The 18503-nt window shown below is 45.0% G+C and overlaps 2 protein-coding genes across 2 annotated transcripts; both read left to right on the top strand.

The window, feature by feature from the left end:
* The first annotated feature begins 3241 nt into the window (after positions 1-3241).
* Positions 3242-9427, top strand: LOC128419227 (B-cell receptor CD22-like). The gene is made up of 4 exons (XM_053399654.1): positions 3242-3352; positions 5259-5316; positions 7247-7660; positions 9147-9427. Exons 2-4 carry the CDS (start codon positions 5283-5285, stop codon positions 9425-9427), a joined length of 729 nt encoding a protein of 242 aa, XP_053255629.1. The 5' UTR covers positions 3242-3352; positions 5259-5282.
* A 724-nt stretch (positions 9428-10151) lies between these two features.
* On the top strand, positions 10152-18170 carry LOC128418516 (B-cell receptor CD22-like). Its single transcript, XM_053398241.1, has 6 exons — positions 10152-10593; positions 10772-11179; positions 12593-12886; positions 13335-13607; positions 14854-15123; positions 18086-18170. The coding sequence occupies exons 1-6, from the start codon at positions 10350-10352 to the stop codon at positions 18088-18090; spliced, it is 1494 nt and encodes a 497-aa protein (XP_053254216.1). The 5' UTR covers positions 10152-10349; the 3' UTR covers positions 18091-18170.
* The last annotated feature ends 333 nt before the right edge of the window (positions 18171-18503 follow it).

Raw genomic sequence — 18503 nt, 5'->3', positions numbered from 1 at the left:
ACAGACTCCCCAACCCCACCCTCATGGTTTCTCTATACCAGGAGCAGACTGGAAACCCCCCCCCCACCTCATTTTGTTTCTCAGAGCCCTTGTTTCAAGCAAAAGAGTTCTGGGATTTCTCCTTAGAATTGTATGGCCATTTAGAGAATAAACTTTTATTCCTCTGATGCTACCTCTTCTCCATCATCCCTGATCCTTAATCTCAATAAAGCTTCAAAATTGGAACCTGGGTTTGACTGCATACTTTAGTAGCCCAAGGATCTGCTCCCTGCATGCCTGATTGATTGCTCATTCTGGCTCCATGCTTTATCTGACATGAGGAACACAGGCCAGCTTGCCTAGTGGGGAATAGGAAGGCGTTACTTGTTAGTTAGATGTTAGATGTAAGTAGCAGTCATGTCTGGGGGGAAATTAAGAGGTGGTGACAGCCATAAGAAATGGAAACACACTGCATCCTGGCCAACCCCAGGTTTCATTATTACCAAGGCCCTGGATGTGTATGTTAAATTACAGTTGCACTGTATTATGGACTTTGCAGTTAGGCCCATGAATGTTTTCATACATATGAACACTTCAACCATACCACGCCACATAGGTGGGTTTTGTAGTATACCAAAATTATGGTGCACTGTGACCATGAAACACATACATGTCAAAACATCTGGGGGTTGACTACAAAGCCCATAATGCAGTACAATTGTGATGAATGTGCATGTATGCATGAAAAGCATCAATGGCCTGAAAAACAGTGATCATTAATATACAATTATCAATGGGAGTCGTCATACATTTTATGCAGTGGACACTTATGGTTGATTTCTGCAAAAAATAAAAATAAAAAAAATAACTGCAATAGTCACCTGGGCTATTGTACATGTGCATTCCATTTCTTTCCTCTAAGGAGCTCAAGGCAGCGTATATGGCTGCCACCCCCAATGTTATTCTCACTACTAACCTGCAAGGTAGGCTGTGGCTGAGAGACTGCCCCAAGGTCACCTAGTGAGGTTCATGGCTGAGTGAGGTTTTGAAACCTGGTCTTCCAGATCTGAAGTCCAATACTCTAACCACTACACCCCACTGGCAGTGGCATCATCCTGGGAGAATAAAGACACCAGGATCCCCAGACACAGGTTGTGTTACAGGTGACAAGTCAGGGGAATCCTAGGACAGTGGCATCCATGGGCACATCCTGGCAGAGGAAACATGAACTGAGCGCTCCTGTCTATTTGTTCCAGGAGCCGATTGAGAAAATACATTTCAATTCTGGAGAAATAATAGCAACAATGAGCTGCAGATAACAAAATTACACTGGTCTATGAACCATCCATACAGTAACAACAACAATTAACTAAATTTCTATACCGCCCTTCATCTGAGGAACAGTAGGGTGGTTTACAATATAAAAGCACAAAAATGCATACCATAATAACAAACAAAACAATACTCCACCCACAGTTTAAAAGGCCATTGATTCCCTCTAATGCCCATTACTAGATGCTGCTAGAATGCAGACAGCACCACCTGGTGTGTATAGAAAGGGAGACCAGCGGCAGAGGAAGCAGCCAGAAGTTCATCTATCGGTTCAGGCTTCATATATCTGCAAGGACAGCAGAGCCATGTTAAGCAAGTGAAATGGTTCTGGGAAAACCATTCCCTGCACTGACATAAGAAGGACTGTGGCTCAGGGGCTTTGTATGCAAAAGGTCTCAGGTTTGGTTCCTGGCATTTCCAGGTAGTGCTGATGGGGGGGGGGAAAGCCATGTCCAAAACGAGATGGACAAAATGGTGTTCGACTCACTATAAACAAGGCGGCTTCATAGGACATGAAACCAGCTTGGCTCCATCCATTGGTGATGAAGGAACAGCTCCTTCAGTGCTTGGTTTCCTCTTAGCTTTCATAGTTAGCTGCCTTGGGTTCAGGAAGGAAAGGTGGGTATAAATGTTTTTAAACAAAAACGAACAATTGAGTCCCACTGTGGCTCTACCATTGCACCTGTGGCACCCTGACTTCACTGCCGCCCTGCCCAGGTAAGTGACAATGAGACTACTGCCAGGTCCAAGGCTGTGTGGTCAGTTCTGCCGCACCAACTCAGCAGCTGCCCCTGCACAGGAGGAGGAGTTTTCATGGGTGTGTTCAGAGCAATTATTTGTCCATTGCAAATGTGAAACAAATAGCATTTTGGGAGACTGGACCCAGTGCACAGCGGATATGTGAATGGCCTAATCTTGCAACCTGTAAACAGAAAATGCCATTTCCACTCTCAAGTGGGGTTAATTTTGCCACATACCCCTTTTCTCAAGCCTCAAGTGGTTTCTCCTGGGGGAGGGACATGTGGGGCTTTTGAGACCAATCAGGATGGGGTGGTGATCAAGCTTTTCACGGTCAAATGGTCCCATGTTCAGGTAAGGTAAAGGACCCCTGGACGGTTAAGTCCAGTCAAAGGCAACTATGGGGTTGTGGTGCTCATTTGGCTTTCAGGCTGAGGGAGCCAGCATTTGTCCACAGACAGCTTTCCGGGTCATGTGGCCAGCATGACTAAACTGTTTCTGGCGCAACGGGATGCCGTGACGGAAACTAGAGCACACAGAAATGCCATTTACCTTCCCACTGCAGCGGTACCTATCTATCTGCTTGCACTGGCGTGCTTTTGAACTGCTAGGTTGGCAGGAGCTGGGACAGAGCAACAGGAGCTCGCAGGGATTTGAACCACTGACCTTCTGATTGGCAAGCCCAAGAGGCTCAGTGGTTTAGACCACAGCGCTACCCACACCCCCATGTTCAACCCCCACCATCTCCAGGTAGGGTTCCCTGCCTGAAACCCTTGGAAGCCACTGCCATCCAGTATGGACAACACTGAGCAAGATGGTCTAACTCATCTCCTTATGTCAGGAAGAGGCTCCACATTGTAGTTCTGGTAACTCATCACACAGGCTAGCCTCAGAAAGAGCTGGAGGTTTACAGTGGCTTCCAACACAGAGATTAGGAGCAAAACAGAGATACTTGTCATTGGAAGCCAAAACTGTGAAGACGTGGCTCTCCAATTCTTTGCAGCACCCCCAAAAAACAAGTCTGGTTGCACCAGTACAGAAGCTGCTTATTGGAGAAGAGGAAAATAAGAATGTTTGGCCATGCAATTATAATGCAAGCCATTGAGATGCCAGCAACCGTCCTTGACTTATTCCTGGACCAGCCCCAACTCTCTCCCCATATACAAACATTTGATCTGGGGGGAAACGCACACACCAAAGGGACAAACTGATGCTTGATTCCTCCATGTGACATACCTCAACTTAGCAACTTCTTCATTTCCAGGCAAGAACAGCTGCCAGTTCTCAGCTTACATATTCACAGGTGAGTTTGCCTTTGCTGTTGTTGCTCAGGATAGCTTGGGTTTGCTTTCTTAAGCAAAGAAAGGGGGAGAGAAACCAGGCTGCCAAGTTCACCTCCCAATCTACAAGGTCACCAACTTTTAAAGAAATTGGGTTCTGCTCCTAGGCCTCAATCAGAAACTTGAACTGTGGACATTAGCAGGTGATGCTGCTGACCTCCATGCAGTGAAAATGTGGCTATCCTGTTTCCTGTATAAACACCCATTGTTAAAGGTACAGAAGCAGGTTGGACTGGGGTTTTCTGGTCACTTGGGAACCCCCTGTCTGGATGGACAGATAACCTTAGGCTAAGCAATGTCACTTTAAGACCCTGAGCTGCAGGAGAAATGGATGGCTTATTTCTAGAGATGATTGACTCTAAAGGGGTTTTGTTTCCCAATGGATTCTATTAATGATTCACTGGAGAATGTTGCATTGGCAATAGTGACCCTTGCGTCCTATGGCTTATCTAGCTGCTGGAGCGGCTCCCATCCCTTCATCTCCATTCTAGGAAGAGTTGCACTTGCTGCGTGAGTCACGGGCAGGGGAAGGCTCTTCTCTATGCCTGCCAGAGACGGTCAAAGAACAAACCAGGACAGAGGCACAAGTCAGGAGCAATAAATATACAGGACCATACTTGAGCTGAAAAAGACCACATGGCTTGAGCGAGGCTCACTTGACACAGGAAATTCTTCCTAGATCCCAGAGTTTCCAATGCCCAGACTGGGCTGGTGGACTTAGCCCAGTGCCTGAGAGTGCCTGCAGTACCATCTGCAGTTCAGCGATTCACCACATGGGACAGATTTCCACAAATCTTAACAACTCCTGACAACTCTTGCTTTGCATGCAGCATGCCTCCCTAGCTCTCAAAACTGGACTCTAACCATCTACCTGGACAATACCTGTATGCTTAGTGTAAGCATACAGAAGGTGACTTGGAAACTACAATTAATTCAGAATGTGGCTGCTAAACCGGTGACTGGGAATGGCCATCAGGACCATATAACGCCGGTCTTATAGGATCTACATTGGCTCTCAGTACGTTTCCGAGCACAATTCAAAGTGTTGATGCTGACCTTTAAAGCTCTAAATGACTTTGGCCCTATATACCTGAAGGAGGCCCTATATACCTGAAGGTCTCCACCACCATTGCTCAGCCCAGATACTGAGATCAAGCACTGAGGGCCTTCTGGCAGTTCCTTAACTGCAAGAAGTGAGGTTAGAGGGAATCAGGCAGAGGGCCTTCTTGGTAGTCAATGCCCTCCCATCAGATGTCAAGGAAATAAACAACTATTTGACTTTTAGAAGGCATTTGAAGGCAGCCCTGTTTAGGGAAGTTTTTAATGTTTGATGTTTCATCATGTTTTTAATATTCTGTTTGGAGCTGCACAGAGTGGCTGGGGCAACTGAGTCAGATGGGCAACATACAAATATAACAACAACAACAACAACAACAACTAATGGTGTCTCTTGCAGCTCCCTCTCCTTTTAAAAACAAAAAAAGGTATATTTTTCCCTGGGCACCCTGCAAATTATAGTGCTGGGAAGACTCTAGTTACTTGGGACTCAGCTATACAGCTGCAAATGTAACATTTTATGTGCGTTATACAAATGTGACACTAGATGTTGATGGGGAGCTTATGGAAAAATCAATATATTTTTCAAAACTCTCTTTAAAATGCATTTTCACAGCATTTTCATGTGTCTAGATTCCAACCTGCTGTCTTAATTAGCCTATGATCCCTGATCACCCAGGTCCTAGTCTGACACCTTAACCACTACACCACACTGGTTCCATTCCATCCTCCTCCTCCTCCCTCCTCCCCTACTGAGAAGCATAATGTGAATGAGTGAAGGCTCTAAGTAATAATCCACTTTTCCTTTCCCAGGCTTTGCACTTGCATGGACTCATAATGAGGCATTTCCTTTGGCTGCTGTTCCTTGCAGGTAATACATGCAGGTTTCGGTTTGTGCTAGGGAAAGCAGTCTGGGATGTCTCAAGCCCCGTTGGTCTCCTGGGTCTGTGGGGTAGCATTTGGAGGAAGGATTGAAGAACATATGAGTGGCTCATGAGAGAGCAAGCAACAATACTTGCATGCATTGACTCTGGAGTCATTCAGATCAAAATCAGTGGTACTTACTCCCAAGCAATAGTCTACATACCATGGTTCCAGAATCCAGCAGCAATCCAAAGAGTTGGAGGCTGCAGAAGAACCAGATACCTCCCTGGCTATGAAATAGAGGAGAAGTGTCCTTTAAGGCTTTGAAGTTCTCCACAAGGGAAAGGAGCCCAGAGGAGGCAGACTGGAGCCAGGGGCTTAAAAGGCCTCAGTGCTCCCAGCTTAACTCACTTTGAGCTATCCATGGTCCTGAAATGGCTGCCTTCCCGCCTTCCCCACGGGATTGGGCACCAGCCATGACACCGACAAAGGAAGACTTGATAAGAAGAAGTAGCACATGCAGAAAAGAGAAAAGGCTAAATCCCAAGCTAGAAAGTCACTTTCGGGACTTGAACACACTTAATACGACATTTTTGCTTTGCACAGCAGATGCCCTCCTTTCAAAACTCCTCTCAGATTCCTAAATATCTGGCCATGCAACCATGGGAGGTGGAGAGATGGATGTTTTGCACAGTGGGCATCCAGAGCCTCCTTGCACAGATTAAAATCATGGGGTTCTTTGCATTCTGGCCACTGCATTTACAAACCATAGAGAGGCATTTATCAGGGAAACAGTGGCCTATGAGCTGGATGGAGCCCATGGCCCCTCTTCTTCTGGCCCACAGCACCCCCTTGCCCTGCCCGCCCAGCTCCAGCAATTAGATTGGGGGGAAGTGATGCGCAGCATAAATTAATAACACAGCCTTCTTCAGTAAAAGAATAAAAGCTTTACTGAGTTAAAATAAACTTGTTTGCAAATAACTGCATAGTGAACAGAAGATTAAACTAGCTTCAGAGCATACACAGAGTTACTGAGTCACACAGAGGCTCCATTGGGCACAGGCTTCACAGAGCACAGGCTCCACCATACTCTGACTCACACACACACACACACAGAGAGAGAGAGAGAGAGAGGGAGGGAGGGAGAGGGACTGGGACTGAGACACTGCCTGCAAGCAGATACAATACTTATACAGATAATGAGTCATCCTCAAGATGAGTCACAGTGATTCAGCATGCTGAGGGATTGTGCAGCTTTTCAGCATTTCACAGCATTTCTAGACTCCTTTACTGCTTCTGCTCTCAAATACCTTTGTCACATGACAGGAAGGCCATCTATTAAAGCCTATAGAAGACTCTTTTTTTGAAGCTTTATTGTACAGGGAGCATGGGGGGGGGGAGGAAGGCTCACAGCTCTGAAGAGAAGGGTTAATTCTCTCTCTGTGCTGCAACATCTCTGGCAAAAACTACTCCCCTTGACTAGAAGGCATTTTTCCAGCCTGACTACAGCAGGGTAAGAAGGGTAGAATGTGAGACTCAAAGTATATGTTTGTGAGAGAATAATGAGTATGGGTATGCGCCTGTATACACGCACGGTGTGAATGGATTTGTGCAGTGTGAGCTAGTGGGTGGTGGCTCCACTCACTGCTCTCTCTGGCCATGGCCACTTTGGTTTTGGCTCCACCCAGTGCTAGAATGTGGCCCTCAGAAAGTTGGCCGTGGGAGAATGCAGCCAGCTACATTTTCTACTTTTGCATAATCTGATGCAAACTTATCCATTGTCTTCATGGGAGATGATAAAAACATTAAGAGGTATTGGTTAATTTCTCAGTTCTTGGAGACAAATTCAGTTTATGGGTGACATCAAGGAGCTGGAAGCAAATTTTCATAGTAAGTGAGTAACTAACCAACCTTTCACATCCGCTTTCCCGTTTCAGGTTATATATATTGCGATTACCCCCTAAGAATAAGCCCCGATACTTTGGTTGCTTGGAAAGGCTCCTGCGTGGTGATTCCATGCCAGATCAGTGAAACACATCATTCTGCTAAGGTCCGTGCCACAGCTGTGGCTTGGTTTTTCCAGCCTGTTTGGGATAACAGTTCATTTGACTATGATGGCAGTCTGTTGTATGACAGTTCCAAAAGGAGGAAAGGCAACGCAATGGCAGTAAGTCCTGCCTTTCAGGACCGGGTGAAGTTCATAGGCAATTTGGGCAAAAGAGACTGCAGCCTGGTGATTACTCAGCTCCAGACAAAGGACAGTGGCACGTACGGGGCAAGAGTTGTTGCTTCCGTTGGAAACTACAATTGGAGAAACAAATGGTTTCGTAACGCTACGGTCAACGTTATAGGTAAGAGTTTTGTAGAGCAGTTCTAATTTGCCTTCATCACTTATGAAGGATGTGGGACCCAAGCCCTTCTCTTTCAAAGTGTTGACAGCAGTGTTTAATATGGCAAGTTTCAGCCCAGAAATGATGCCTGGAGGTTGCAAACTAGTTAAAGGATATGTGTAGGCTTGTGGCTGTAGGACATCCAAAGATTCTCTTCCTCTTATACAGTGGTACCTTGGGTTACAGATGCTTCAGGTTACAGACGCTTCAGGTTACAGACTCAGCTAACCCAGAAATAGTACCTCGGGTTAAGAACTTTGCTTCAGAATGGGAAGAAGATTGGAAGAAATTTAAAGACTATCTACAGAAATATTGTAAAATTAATGAATGTTAGAATGATGTTGGATTGAAATTAATTGGTTACCAGCTGTAATGCTTTAAGAGAATATGAAAAAAAAGGATTATAAATAGGTAATAATATAATGGTAAGGATTTGCTGAATCAACAATTTGTGGTGGAATACAAAAAAGGGAGGTATGAGGAGGTCCGGGAAACAAGTTAAAGGAAAATAAGCAACTGAAAATTTATGTGTTTTTAATTTTCTTTATTCTGTATTTTTGTTATCTATCTGTTTCTTCTTCTTTTTTACTTTATTGTAATACTTTAAAAAATCTTAATAAATATCCTATAAAAAAAAAGAACTTTGCTTCAGAATGAGAACAGGAATTGTGCAGCAGCAGTGCGGTGGCAGCAGGAGGCCCCATTAGCTAAAGTGGTACCTCAGGTTAAGAACAGTTTCAGGTTAAGAACGGACCTCCAGAATGAATTAAGTTCTTAACCCGAGGTACTACTGCACTTAAGAACTTAAGAAGAGCCTGCTGGGTCAGACCAATGGCCCATCTAGTCCAGCACCCTGTTCTCATAGTGACTTGTGAGAAACCCATCCCAGGATCTGAGCAAAAGAGCACTCTCCCCTCCTGTGGTTCCTAGCAGTTGGTATTAGGATGCATTACTGCTTACTCCTAATCCCCTCCCAGAGCTACGGTTCCCAGAGTAGATTAACAATCAATCCCTCTTTGCAGGGAATCCTAGGAATTGTAGCTCTGGGAGGCAAATGGGGTCTCCTAACAACTCTCAGCGCCCGTAATAAACCACAGCTCCCAGAATTCTTCGGGGGAAGCCATGACTGCTCAAAAATGTATAGTGTGAACGTTGCCTTAGATATGTCCATTAGTTTCAATGGGCCTACTCTGAGTAGGAGTTAGGTGGATATAAGCCTGGACATTGATGTAGGAAAGACGCCAACATTTAGATAATTAAAGATGAACATTAATTGATTGCCCAATGTGCTCAGTCCCTATTTCTAACAGGTAGTTACTTATATGAGTCTCTTTTTTGTTGACTGGTTTTTAGCCACATTCTCCTGTTACCCTGAGTATGCAGGTGCACTGTAATAATGTTGTGATACGTATCATCCAGAAAGAAACATTTTGATCTGATTTTCCAGACAGCCCCAAGGGTGTCCATGTTGGCATTATGAATGACCTGCCCATAAAAGAAGGAGACACGGTTGTGCTGTGCTGCTCTTCAGGCAGAAATTACTCCAGAGACAACTGGTACAATTGGGTCAAGTCAGATCACCATTCAGTTGAGCATAAGTATAGTGCTTCAGAGCTGTTAATCTTCCCTGCGACCTATGAACCGGTCACATCTTATGAATGTGAAGCATGCAACAATGCTGGCTGTACTTTATCTCAAATGGTCACCGTGGATGTACACTGTGAGTAGCACCACTTTATTTACTAGTTGGGACCCTAAGGCATTCTGCACCGACAAATCCACAAGGACAGGGAGAGCAGCATGTTTGGTCCATCCAAGGTACATAGCATAAATGCACAGTCTACCTATTTGTGCAGCCAATTCAGGGATTGCAGGTTGAATACAAATGGATGAAGTCCAGGTTCCTGCAGACAGAGCTTTCTTCTTCCAGCATCAGGTCCAGCTCTGAGGGCCTTCTGGCGGTTCCCTCACTGTGAGAAGTGAAGTTACAGGGAACCAGGCAGAGGGCCTTCTCGGGAGTGGTGCCCACCCTGTGGAATGCCCTCCCATCAGATGTCAAGGAAATAAACAACTATCTGACTTTTAGAAGACATCTGTAAGACAGCCCTGTTTAGGAAAGTTTCTAATGTTTGATCTTTATTGCTTATTATTATTATTATTATTATTATTATTATTCTGTTGGGAGCCACCCAGAGTGGCTGGGGAAACTGAGTCAGATGGGCGGGGTATAAATAATAATTTATTTATTATTATTAGCTAGATAATACACTGTGGATGTCAAATATTTGATAGCGTTGTGTTTTATGAAAGTGTGGACCTTTACCCATAGAAACTGTGGACTATTTTTAGCTGTCAGATAGATGCACTGTGGTGAAAACATTTTGGTGATCTTTTTCCATGCTCCTAGAAAGCACTGTAAACTGTGAGTATTCAAAGTTGGCCCAAAAAAAGAATATGAGTGCCAAGAGTTTCAGGGCTGATAAATTATGTTGTTTTCCTGACTTCAATGCTGTTTACTTGATATGCAACAGAGCCTTAGATGACGTGACTTTCCCGGGTTCAGTTGTCCAAGTGTGGGGTGTCTTCATATGATGGTTTCTCTTTGTCCTCCTCTCTTCCTGAAGTTGCCCCCAAAGATGTAAAAATAAAAATGACGCCAGCAGGCAAGATCCAGGAAGGGAAGTCTGTTCAGCTGAAGTGTGAAGTTGGAAAGGCAAAACCCCAGAATCTCACATACGCATGGTACAAAGATGGCGAATGGCTGGAGATGGACTCTGCGACTGAAGAGTTGTCCATTCCAGAAGTTACTTTAGCACACTCTGGCAGATACAGGTGTGAAGCCAGCAATAGTGTGGGCACATCGCGGTCCTCACCAGTCACACTTAGTGTTATTGGTGAGTAAGACAAAGAGAGAGAGACATTGAAATTGTACTAATGATAAAATCTTAGAGCTTGACTTCTGTGTTGTAACCTCTTAAATATGACTATTATTACAAATACATCATTATGTGATATAATAAGGTGGACAGGCGCAAGATGATGACCATCTTCCTTGAACTTTTCCCATTTCAGGTTTCTTGTCTGATGACAGTGGACTGAGGAAACATGCTAACTCTTTGGTGGCCTGGAAAGGATCCTGTGTGCTGATTCCATGCGAGATCAGCAGAACATTTAACTTTGCCACCGTCAACGCCACAGCTGTGGCTTGGTACTTTGAGCCTTTTTGGGACCACAATTTGCCAGATTATAATGGTACCTTGTTGTACAACAGCTTCAAATTCACAGAAGGCAATGCAAGAAGTGCTGCCTTTCAGGGTCGGGTGAAATTTTCAGGGGACCTAGGTAATAGAGATTGCAGCTTGATGATCACTCAGCTCCAGAAAAGTGACAGCGGCAGGTATGGGGCAAGAGTTGTTGCTTCTGTAGGAAACTATCCTTGGAGACTCAAGTGGTTCCTTGATGCCACAGTTAATGTTACAGGTAAGAGCTTGGCAGAACAGCTGTGATTTTTTTGCTCCATCCCGTATAAAAGTGGTCTTTTAGCTGAGGTGCAGAACACTCCCTTTCAAAGTATCATCAGCGGTGTTTCAATGGTCAGCTTTCAGGCCAGAAATGATGTTAGCAGTGAATCATTCCCTCTATTTCCAAACTTCAGAGGAGAGGGGAGGTTTCTGTGTAGCCAAAACCCATGCACAAGTGCTGAGTATTAGCAGGCTCGGGGTCTGTTCAAGGTTGGCATAAGTACAAGTGATTTTTAGAAAAAAAATACTAAGACAGGTTTAGGGAACCTGTGTGACCCCCCCCCCCCAGGTTTTGCCAGGCTTGCAGGTGAGAATCCAAAGAGAAGTGAGCATGCTCAGTGGCCATGGAATGCTGATGGAATGTTGATGTCACCTGTTGAATTTCTTCACATCAAACTACTGAAGATGTAATGATAATTCTTCGATTGCATACATTGGTTGTTTTTCTAATGAGATGGACTGCCTTAATTTTTCTTTAGCAGTATCCATCTGCAGCAACTAGAAAATGATGCTGAAAATGGAAGTGGTGGTACATTATGACATGCCATCCTTTCCTAGATAGTTGTATCAAGAAAGTACGAGAACCATCTTGTTGGTACAACTGACTGGGCCCCAAGAAAGAGACAAGCAGGTGGGCCCACTGAGGTTGGTCAGCCCACAGTGTATTGTGTCCAACAGCCCCCCAAGGCCTGGAACTGTGCTAAAACACAGGTGGATAGTGATGTTTTGGAGAAACTCTGTAGCTAGTGGTAGAGCAGCTGCTTTGCATGCAGAAGGTCCCAGCCTCAGTTCCCAGCATCTCCAGATGCTTCATCCACACACATACATTTAAAGCACTCTTATACCACTAACAATCATGGAACGTTGCTGGCAATGTTGCTTGTTACCAGGGCTTTCCCACCCAGCTGGAGCTCACCAGAACTGAGTTCCAGCATCTCTCAGGTGAGCACCATTGCCATTATAAGAGAACAAAGGAGGCATTCATGGTGGGTTCCGCCAACTCCCCCCACCCTAGAAAAATAGCACTGCTTGTTATGGTTTTGGAAGTAATATCTCCATGAGGTCAGCACCTTTAACAAACCATAGCTCCTATGATTCTCCATGACTGTTAAAGTGGTATAAGAGTGTTTTAAACACATTGTAGGACTGGGTGAGACTCCTGTCTTAAATCCTGGAGAGAGCAGCAGCTGTTCAGTGTAGAAAATATTGAGTAGATGGACCAATGGTTTGGCTCAGTAAATGACAGCTTCCTATGTATTGGTGGCCAAGGCATCAGGTTCTCAGCAGTATCAATCAGTTTATCCAGTAACTCTTTATCATCACTTTGCCCTAACTACTGCTATTTTTCTTTTCTTTCCTTCTGTGGATTCAGAGTCACCTCCAGAACCCAGGTTGGAAATAGTCCCTGCGATAGTCCATCAAGGGAGGACTACAGAAGTGGTCTGCTCGGTGCCTTACCATTGCACCAATGTGCTCGTACTCTTGACTCTCAGTGGCTTAGAGAAGCATCACTTGTCTCCACAAATAACCATCCTTGAAAATCGAATCACGAAGACGGTGACGTTTGAACCCACATGGGAGGACAACGGGAAAACGGTGGGCTGCTCGCTGAGCAATCTGGACGGGTCAGAGATATCCCACAGTACCATGAAACTGAATGTGAGATGTGAGTGCACAGTGGGAAAGGATGGGTCTTTTTGTGGATTGAGAAGATGCTGCCTGGTGGGAGCAAAATTCAACTAATGCAGTTAGCCACGTCATCACAAAGGCTGCAATAATATGCACCAGGGGTAGTGAAAAAGGGAATCCTTTCCATGCGAAGGGCCATCTAAGCTCTGCATTTAAACCTCCAAGGAAGGAGAGTCCACTTCCTGATGTTTAGTCAGAATCTCCTTTCTTGTAAGTTGAATCCACTGGTTTGGGTCTTAGCCTCCAGAAAAGCCCTTTAGATATTTGAAGATGGCTGTCATATCTTCTCTCATTCTCCTCTTTACCAGGCTAAACATGCCCAGCTGTTCCCCCAACTCATAAGGCTTTGTTTCCAGACCCATTATCACCTCGGTTTGTTATTATGTATGCAATCCACAAACAGGCACATTGACCTGATTTTCCAGATCGTCCCGAGGATGTCCAGCTTACCATTATGAATGATTTGCCAATAAAGGAAGGAGATGCCGTCATGCTAAACTGCTCTGTGGGCAGAAGTAACCCTGGAAACAACTGGTACAACTGGGTTAAATCAGATTCACATACAGTTGAACATAAGTATAGTGGCTCAAATGTATTGGCTTTCCCTGCGACACCTGGATCTGAAACGTCTTACACATGTGAAGTGTGCAACTATGTTGGCTGTACCTCATCCCAAGCAGTCACTGTGGATGTTCATTGTAAGTAATGCTACTTAATTTGCTTTCTAGAAGTCCTGGAGCACTCATCATTGACTAATGTACTTGCTCAGAGGGAGAGGAAAAGCTTTTGGAGGCAAGTGTATTCATTCAACACATTTAACATGTCCAAGACAGGCACAGCCACTGCACAGCCCATGAAGCAAATTCAGGGGTTACAGCCTGAATGCTCAAGGAACTAAATCCTCTGTCCATTTGTGGATGGCTGGTACACTGTGGATTCCAGGTGCTTTGTAGCCTTGCTTTGAAACATGTCAATGGAAACTGTGGGCCACTGTCAGTTACAATTTATACATAAAGACCAACCAGAGGGGGGAGAATTTGCTTTGGAGAGTTTGAGGATGATGTAAGCAACAAGCTCTCGCTGATTGCACAAGAAGGTAGTGTGTGCCTGGGGTAGGGCTGCCACATTCTGTATGCATGTGTCTTTGGGGACAGTACAGGAAATTCCTCTCTTGTGCAACTGGCTTTCATGCATGCCATGGCACTGCCAGGCAAGGAATGTCCAGCGTGAGGAATTAACTCTTTATTAGAAGTACACTTGCAAGTTAGGAAAATGCATGTCCACCAGTTCTATGTCTCTCAGCTACTCCTAGGTGTGCACCTGATGAGGCAGTTGCAGCGACAGAGAGGCCTCAACCTCAGCTTATGTATCTCCCCAGTGCTCCCCCCCTAAAAAAATGTTTAGGGGTACTCTCATTTTGATTCAAGCAAATCACCATTTTATAGTTCAAATCGGGGAAAATAAAAACAATAAATGGACAAAAGTACAAAGGTTCACAAAATGTTTAGGGGTATGCATACCCCCATGTCCCCCCAGAAAAAAAGCACTCTAGCTGTGTGCAAGCAGGCAAGGACTATGTCTGTGTTTAACCTGTTTCTGTGTCTCCCATTTCAGTTCTCTTCTGATCCTGGGAGACAGTGGAGCAGGAGAGGTGGGGGCAGGAGGCGGTGGCAGCGTGGGGGTCCTTGGCTTTACACCAGCCTGACTTATCTCTTTCTCCTCCTGCACCTGTTCTTCACTCTCCAACGCTGCAGTTTCTCCTGCCTCTGACTTCAATCCCCCTTCTCCTGGGTCCTCTCCTCAGCATCTAACACCCATTCCTCAGTGTCCAGCCAGTCTCTGACAGTGCAGCAGAACCCTTGGTGCTGCAGTGATGATGATGATTTTGCATTCATTTGCTTGTGTCTTTGTGTGATGCTTTGTATTTGTTCTCCCTTCCTGCAGTTGCTCCCAAGGAAGTATACATTTTGGGAATGACAGAAAAGGTGGTCCATCAGTATAGCCGTTTTCAGGTGATGTGCGAAGTGAGAGCAGCTAACCCTCGAGAACTGAAATACGCATGGTACAAAGATGAGCAACAGCTGCTGCAGGACTCTGCAGATAATGTGTTGACCATCCATGAAGTGAAACCAGAGGATTCCGGGACCTACCATTGTGAAGCAAGCAACAGCGCAGGCCCATCACGCTCCCCAGCCATTCTTATAGATGTCCGTTGTGAGTAAGATTGATTGAGCTTATTTATATGCCACCTTTCCACAGTGGGCTGGGCCCAAGGTGTCTTGCAACAAACATCCCCTTATTACCAGAATACAAAGAATTGCAGGGGTGGTTGTGGCTAGGACTGCCTTTTTTCCGTTCTGGCTGGTTCTCCAGCTACGAACCCTTTTAGATAGAGATGACTCGGTCACTGTACTCCATGGTCTGGTATCTTCCAGATTGGATTACTGCAACACACTCAACATGGGGCTGCCCTTGAAGGCGATTCGGAAGTTTCAGCTGGTCCAAAATGCAGCAGCCAGATTACTGGCTGGTGTTCCATTTAGATATGATACAACCTCTATTTGAAATAGCTGCATTGGTTGCCAGTTCATTTCTGGGCCCAATTCAAGGTGTTCACATTGGCGTTTAAAACCCTTAAACATCTCAGGCCTCAAATATCTGAAAGACTGCCTCCTTCTCTACAGCCTCACTTGGGTGCTGAGATTGGCCCTCTGCCCTCAGAGGCTGAATGTGGTGAAGGCCTTGGACAGGGCATTCTTTGTGGTGGCCCCATAGCTGTGGAACTCCCTCTCAACAGTGGTACACCTGGCACCTTCATTATACAACTTTCAGAGGATGCTGAAGATGCGCCTCTTTGACCTTGCATTTAACAGTTGAGGTGTACGCTTTTAGGATCTGGTTTGTTTTTATGGCTTAAAGTTGTTCTAAATTGTTTTTAATACTGTTTTAGTGCTGTAGCTTACCCCTGGATCTTAAGGTGAAGGATGGGTAATAATTGACTGATTGATTAATAATAATAATCTCTCCTCCAGAGGAGGTTGAGGGCAGCAAAATGGAAATGCTGTAGAGGATGATGGTGGTAATTCCTCTTCTTCCTGGAAGTTCCAGTTGCTGGTGCTGGTTTTATTGAAATGATGGGTTGTTTGAAGCCTTCACGCTCGATTCCTTTGTTCTAATACCTAGGCACTAATCCTATTGCACCCCACAGCTGAGCACAGAATCCTAACATCTCAGACTCTGAATCTCTGTTGTAGGTACCAGTGGCCTTTTTCTTATGTCATATTTTCAAGCAGAGGTCATGGATGCTCACTCCACCCCAGCTGATAGAAACCAAGTCATTGCTAGTAGAAGGTCACACATCCTTCAGGCAAAAAGCCAGCTTCATTTGCTAATAGGATTGTGGGGCCAAAATGAAATGTTGTGGATCGAGGGCCCGACCCCCGCTATGTGAAATAAACACACAAGGACACGTGATATAAGGTTAATGGGCAAGAAAAGGCCACAACTTTATTGATTACAGCAGTGAAAAGGTATTGGCTTAGGCATTGGATGACTATAGGAGGTGGGTTTATTCAACAGTAGGTGGAGCCTGTTGATGCTAATCCAACTATAGGCTCACCCCTGATGTCACCGAGGGTCGTGCCATGGCCTCCCGCCAAGCAGGCATCGGACGGAATACACGACCGCCAGATTCCTTTAACGGAATAACCCACGGTAGATAGCATAGGCGATGGCCACACCTAGCCCTTGACACACATGAATCCAATGCCTAACCTACCCACCAATACCACAAAAGTTGTGACGATTGCTACGAGGTAGGCGAAAAAACCAAAAAGCCTAATGCCAAATGGAAAAATTCCTACCAGGCCCCCCAGACAACCGGGGCGACCAATCTAAGGTCCATAGCAAGGCCAAAAAACCTAGACCCTGAGCTAAATGGGAGTGGAGGGTGGGTGACTCGCTGCGGGACGATGACGACTGAGGAGGAGGCGGAGCTGGAGCCGCAGCATTAAGCTGCTAAACACGCCCCCCCGGAGACACCTGGTTGGCTGCCTCCGGTGGGCGTGAGCGCCAGCCAGGTGAGGAGGGGCAGGGGCTAAGGCCCCCGGCCAGGGGCGGAGCTCGGGCTCCCGCCCACAACCACTCCCCTCTCTTCCAGGGAGGAGAGTCTTTGCCCAAAATGAAATGTTGCCCATTAAGCATTCCCATATTCAGATTCTGAATTTTGCATCTAGCAATGTTTTCCATTTTGCTTTCCAAAATTTGCCTTGGGGTTTTGAAAGGCATAGAACCTCAAATAACCTAGGAATTAGGTTTGGGGCTGAGTAAACTGCAGAGCTCACTTTCAGTGGGTGGTGTTTAAGACTAGTCCTACTCAGGGTAGACCCATTGATGGACATGGCTAACTTAGGTCCATTAATTTCAATGGGTCTACTCTGCGTAGCACTTAATTGAATACCACCCAGTTTGTGCAAGAATTGGCAGGAACCACCTCAAAAGCAATATGCATAAGAATCCTTTGGATTATATCTGGCCTAGAGATGTCCTGAGAGATCTGAGAGTGAGGTGCACAACTTTACAGAATGATGCAGATTATGCTAGGGGTCTGTTAGTTGTGGGGATGGTAGGATTACGGATGTAAGATGGCACCCTTTTCCACCACATGCAGCACTGTTCCCATGCTGCTGCAGTTCTTCCTCCAAAAACTACATTATTTGTCTTCCTCTCCACTGTGGGAAATTTATGCAGCTTATGCAATATATGTAATTAACTATGGTGTCATTACATTATTCCATCTCATTTATTTCAAAATAAAGGAAACACAGTGCAAATGGGAGCAAAAACAAAACATACGTCATAATAATAATAATAATAATAATAATAATAATAATAATAATAATAATTTATTATTTATACCCGCCCATCTAGCTGGGTTTCCAACAAAATATTAAAATACAATAGTCTGTCAAACATTTAAAGCTTCCCTAAACATTTGCAGTCTGAAAGCAACAACAACAACAGCAAAGCAATCATATTCATTGGACTGGGTTATTCAGAATGGCATGGGATGATTAAGTGGACGTAGACAATTTCTTCTCCTGTTTCTGTTTTTGTCAGAATTCTCTGACATCTCCAGAATATGATGCTGAGTATGTTTTCTTTCTTTGCCCCAAAGCCTGATTTGTAGGGATTTCAAAGAACTGAAACAAGCAGTCATCAATATTGTGACCACCTTTTGAGAACAAAGAAGCAGAGCAAAGCCTCAGAGGACATGTCTGGATAAGAGAACCTAGAAGAAACCACAAAAGAGGAGAGGCAATCAAGATCCCATTCCCCAAATTGATGTAAAAATCATTGATGTAAAAAAACAACAAAAAAACCAAAACAAATTGATGTAAAAACTTAACGACTGAAAAACATGAGAAAGAGAGGGAAACCAAAATGGGCAGATTTCTCTTACCCTCATGAACATGACTTGCAAAAATGGAACTCACTTTTCAAACTCCCACCATCCCCCCTGGCTATTGATCATCTTTGCTGGGGCTAAAGGGAGCTGTAGTTTAGCAACGTCTGGAGGGCAAAAGGTTACACAC

This window comes from Podarcis raffonei, chromosome 8, assembly GCF_027172205.1.
Source record: "Podarcis raffonei isolate rPodRaf1 chromosome 8, rPodRaf1.pri, whole genome shotgun sequence".
NCBI classification, from domain to species: domain Eukaryota; kingdom Metazoa; phylum Chordata; class Lepidosauria; order Squamata; family Lacertidae; genus Podarcis; species Podarcis raffonei.
The sequence above is the reverse complement of the archived record's forward strand: the minus strand, read 5'-3'. Positions and strand labels throughout refer to the sequence as shown.

What these genes read in the sequence shown, in the direction of transcription:
- LOC128419227 (XM_053399654.1), top strand. Translation starts at nt 5,283, where the DNA reads ATGAGGCATTTCCTTTGGCTGCTGTTCCTTGCAG. An exon ending in TTGGCTGCTGTTCCTTGCAG is followed by an intron (nt 5,317 to 7,246) that starts GTAATACATGCA and finishes TTCCCGTTTCAG; the next exon opens with GTTATATATATTGCGATTAC. An exon ending in CGCTACGGTCAACGTTATAG is followed by an intron (nt 7,661 to 9,146) that starts GTAAGAGTTTTG and finishes CTGATTTTCCAG; the next exon opens with ACAGCCCCAAGGGTGTCCAT.
- LOC128418516 (XM_053398241.1), top strand. Translation starts at nt 10,350, where the DNA reads ATGACGCCAGCAGGCAAGATCCAGGAAGGGAAGTCTGTTCAGCTGAAG. An exon ending in AGTCACACTTAGTGTTATTG is followed by an intron (nt 10,594 to 10,771) that starts GTGAGTAAGACA and finishes TTCCCATTTCAG; the next exon opens with GTTTCTTGTCTGATGACAGT. An exon ending in CATGAAACTGAATGTGAGAT is followed by an intron (nt 12,887 to 13,334) that starts GTGAGTGCACAG and finishes CTGATTTTCCAG; the next exon opens with ATCGTCCCGAGGATGTCCAG.